Source organism: Haliotis cracherodii, unplaced genomic scaffold (genome assembly GCF_022045235.1).
Source record: "Haliotis cracherodii isolate W230 unplaced genomic scaffold, xgHalCrac1.p SCAF_7, whole genome shotgun sequence".
Taxonomy (NCBI): domain Eukaryota; kingdom Metazoa; phylum Mollusca; class Gastropoda; order Lepetellida; family Haliotidae; genus Haliotis; species Haliotis cracherodii.
In genome coordinates this window covers 29,191,121-29,195,694 of record NW_027266330.1, presented here as the reverse complement: position 1 = coordinate 29,195,694, position 4,574 = coordinate 29,191,121, and the positions used below count along the sequence as shown (strand labels likewise).

Below are 4,574 nucleotides of genomic sequence, written 5' to 3'. Positions count from 1 at the left end.
TAATATAAAACCCTTTCACTTCAATCCATTTTGGACCGCCTGCGTAGTCTAGTTGTAGAGCGTCTGCCCGGAGAGCGTTAGGTGCGGGGTTCGATGCCCGGTGGCGTCATATCAAAGAACGTTAAAAGTTGGTACTTGATATTACCCTGTCTGGCTCTCGGTATGAGGGGCCGACAAACTGGTCGTCTTGGAGTCAATTGGCTAGCTATAAATTCAGCATTAGTCTGGACTTGTACACACACACACACACGTGCACACACATACACACACACATGCATGCACACACATACACACACACATACACACACACATGCATGCACACACACACATACACATACACATACACACATATACACACAAACATACACACACACAAACATACACACACACACACACACACAAACACACACGGACATACACACACACAAACATACATACACATACACACACACACGGACACACGCACGGACACACACACATACACACACACAAACATACACACACACACACACACACACACACACACATACTCACACATACATACACACACACACAAACACATGCTACCTCATAACAATTGACTCTTGATACATTATTGTTTTAACTGTCAATCCTTATAGACGCCTACCAAGACCTACAGAGATGAAGAGAAGTGCTACCTACAGGGAGAAGTTCGTTCACTCCGTCTTTCTGTTCTGGGCGTTCTTTGTCACGGTAAGAGGGGTGAATACGAGTTGATCACGGTAAGAGAGATGTATGCGTGTTTATCACGGTAAGAGAGATGTATGCGTGTTTATCACGGTAAGAGAGATGTATGCGTGTTTATCACGGTTAGAGGGATGTATGCGTGTTTATCACGGTAAGAGAGATGTATGCGTGTTTATCACGGTAAAAGAGATGTATGCGTGTTTATCACGGTTAGAGGGATGTATGCGTGTTTATCACGGTAAGAGAGATGTATGCGTGTTTATCACGGTAAAAGAGATGTATGCGTGTTTATCACGGTAAGAGAGATGTATGCGTGTTTATCACGGTAAGAGAGATGTATGCGTGTTTATCACGGTAAGAGAGATGTATGCGTGTTTATCACGGTAAGAGGGGGAATACGAGTTTATCACGGTAAGAGAGATGTATGCGTGTTTGTCAAGGGAAGAGATATTTAAGCCTGTTTGTCACAGTAATTATAAGGGGGCTTTTTGCGTGTTACGGTAAGAGGGATGTGTGAAGAGAGATTTATGCGTGTTTGTCATGGTAAGGTACAGGGGGAATCATGCGTGGTTTTGATGGGAAGATAGATTTAGGCGTATTTGTCACGGTAAACGGGTTGTATGAGTGTTTATCCCAGTAAGAGAGATGTATGAGTGTTTATCACGGTAAGAGGGATGTATGAGTGTTTATCACGGTAAGAAGGATGTATGAGTGTGTATCACAGTAAGGGAGATTCATGCGTGTCTTTCACGTTAAGAGCTATTAATGCCTGTGTGTCATGATAAGAGAGATGTATGCGTGTTTGACAAGTTAAGATTTTATATTCGTATATGTCATGGTATGCGGGATGTATGCATATTTGTCACGGTTAGATGGATGACACGTATTTGTCACGATAAAAAGTATTTATTCGTTTTTATCATGGTTTAGGGGGCCGTACACTTATTTGCCACGATAAGGCGTTTTTATACATGTTCGTCAAGGTAAGAGGTACGCATGCGTGTCTGTCACGGTAGGGGATATTTTTCATGCGTATATACGTGGTGCCTATTCTGGATAAAATTTGGTATACTTTGTAACCGACGAATGCAATGCGTTAGCCCGACTCCTAGGTCTTGGTACCACGTTTTAACAAGTAAATCAAATAAACAAACAAACGGATTTTGTATATTTTGAAGTCCGTATAAAACGTCGTGCATGGCCCCGCCTTTTTGGTATCAGTGACACTTTATCACTTTATCAGGAAGTAAACACTTCCAAGTATTTCTTCTATATTTGTTGTAGAGCGTCAGCAGTGTCATGCAAGGCCCCGCCTTTCTGTCTCAGTGGAATTTTCTATCAGGAAGTACTTACACGTATGTTTTAGGGTGTCTTAACGTCAGCATGTAAACATTTCCACGTATGTATTAGGGTGCCTTAACGTCATCATGTAAACATTTCCACGTATGTTTTAGGGTGTCTTAACGTCATCATGTAAACATTTCCACGTATGTTTTAGGGTGTCTAAACGTCAGCAAGTTAACATTTCCACGTGTTTTGTTGAGATCGTAGGGCGTCCACTACGCCATGCATGTCCTAACCTTCATTGTCCTCCTATTTTCTTTCAGAAGCACGTATACCCCTACATGTGTTTCTTGTATGTTGTAGGGCCATACATGGCCCCGCCTTGTAAATGTTGGTGGAACTTTTGTATCAGCAAGTATACTTTTACATGGGTTTCTTGTATGTTGTAGGGCATCCACAATGCCATGCATGGCCCCGCCCTCCTTGACCTGGCTCAGATCACTCATACCAATGTAGAGCAAGCCTCTGTGTTCTTCACCGCCATGGCTGCGGGTGGATTACTGGGGACGATGTGTCTGAGCTGGCTCTTTGATCGCTTCCCCCGCCACCAGTGCCTCCTTCTCGGCGTCTCCAGCTTCGGTGTCGGCATCACGATGGCTGCAATACCCTGGAGTTTACAGTACATCCTCACCATAGCGCTCTGCTTCATCAACCAGTTCCTCAGTGGTGGAATGGAAACAGGTAAAACAACGATAGAGGGACTGTAGAGTTAGTGAGCGTTTAGGTTCTATAGTCATACAGCCTGGCAACCCAAACCACTTAGTCGCCTACCCGTGAAGATCTGGGTTAGAATATGTCGCTTGTTAGAATAGAATGCTTGTCGTAAGAGGCGATTATGTTTGTCTTAAGATATGTCTTGGTGTCTCTTGGTATGTCTTGATATGTCTCGGTATGTCTTGGGATCTCTTTGTATGTCTTGATATGTCTTGGTATGTATTTATATGTATTGATATGTCTTGATATGTCTTGGTATGTATTGATATGTATTGATATGTCTTGATATGTCTTGGTTTGTCTTGGTTTGTATTTATATGTCTTGATTTGTCTTGATATGTTTTGGTATGTATTGATATGTTTTGACATGCCTTGATATGTCTTGGTATGTATTGGTATGTTTATGAATGCTGTCATGATTATTGTATTTTCTTTTTTTTTGCAGTATGCAACACCGACATGGTCGCCACGTGGGGCAGTGAAGGCAATATGCATCTTCAGTTCATGCACTTCACACTGGCCGCAGGAGCGACAATAGCTCCTCTCATTGTAGAACCTTTCCTTGCAAAATCCCAGAATTTGAACTTAATATCATCTGATGAGACCGCTAATGGAACCGTATTTCCCAGTTCAATTTCAACATCGCACAGTCTAGCATTCTTGAATGAGCCGAATAACTCCGTAATGTATAACGTAACAAATACTACGGGTTTTTTGCCTCGTCATAACCAGGCGGAAGTGCCCAGTCTTATTCAGTACGCATACCTTATCAGCGGAGTCATGTCAATCACGGCTGCAGTTCCCTTTCTTGTGGAGATTTGTACGTCAGACAGGAGATCGCGACATCGGCCTGCTCAGTCAGACCAGTTAGCCAGACCAGCTCTACCCCCGAGACTCAGATATCCAGTTTTTATATTCGTAGGATTATTTTTCGTATGTACGTGCGCCGCGGGCGGCTCGTATATCGCCTACCTGGCTACCTTCTTTGTGAAACAACGTGGATGGACGAAATACCTCGCGTCCTTAATTACGACCGCCTTCTGGGGGAGTCTCTGTCTGTTTAGGCTGGTAGCTGTTGTCCTGTGCAAGTTTCTTTCTCCTTTGGTGATGATGAATGTGTTCCAGACGTTGATGCTGCTGTCGATGTTGATGACGTGGCTCTTTGTTCACTTGGACTCCGACACGTGTCTCTGGATATCTGTTATCGGGACGGGTGCATCAATCTCAACCTTGTTTGCCTCCATGGTTGCTTACGTCAATAATGACGTCATGCCCGTGACGGGTAGTGTGACGACAATCGTCATGATTGGCTCTAATATTTCGGGGATATTGAACCCGGTCGTGATGGGGCACCTGCTACAAGAAGTATCGATTATGTGGTTCGTGTATTTGCCTATCATTGAACAGGCTGCTGCGTTTGCTGCTTTCTTGGGTCTGGTGTTGTATTCCAAGGTATGCATCAGTCCATACGTACAGAAGTGTTCCGTGCTAACTGAGGCTGAGGCTGACCTGGACACTCCTGTTATGAAGAACACAGATTGATATAATTATCGTGATATGTGACGTCGAACACATACTTGAAAATTTGTCTTGACGATCTTTAATTAGGAACTAACTCCGCACTTCCTGAGCTATTGTGTCACATTGACACTCCTGTTATGAAATACAGATTGATGGTTGTTTGGACTCAGACAGGAAGTTGTGATTTGTTGCAAGAACCTTTCTGCACCAGATAGATTATCACTGGACATGTTATGCAATGCGCGTTTTGTTCAGACGCCAGAAGCGTTGGAACCCAACGAATTGAT

The 4,574-nt window shown here is 43.5% G+C and overlaps 1 protein-coding gene across 1 annotated transcript; it reads left to right on the top strand.

Annotated features, from left to right (window-relative positions):
• Positions 1-642: 642 nt before the first annotated feature.
• On the top strand, positions 643-4,308 carry LOC139447137 (sodium-dependent glucose transporter 1A-like). Its single transcript, XM_071228317.1, has 3 exons — positions 643-714; positions 2,442-2,733; positions 3,212-4,308. Exons 1-3 carry the CDS (start codon positions 643-645, stop codon positions 4,306-4,308), a joined length of 1,461 nt encoding a protein of 486 aa, XP_071084418.1.
• Positions 4,309-4,574: the final 266 nt, after the last annotated feature.

Coding starts and splice junctions, on each gene's coding strand:
- LOC139447137 (XM_071228317.1), top strand. CDS start 643: ATGAAGAGAAGTGCTACCTACAGGGAGAAGTTCGTTCACTCCGTCTTT. Junction 715..2,441: donor TCTGGGCGTTCTTTGTCACG/GTAAGAGGGGTG, acceptor TGTATGTTGTAG/GGCATCCACAATGCCATGCA. Junction 2,734..3,211: donor CAGTGGTGGAATGGAAACAG/GTAAAACAACGA, acceptor TTTTTTTTGCAG/TATGCAACACCGACATGGTC.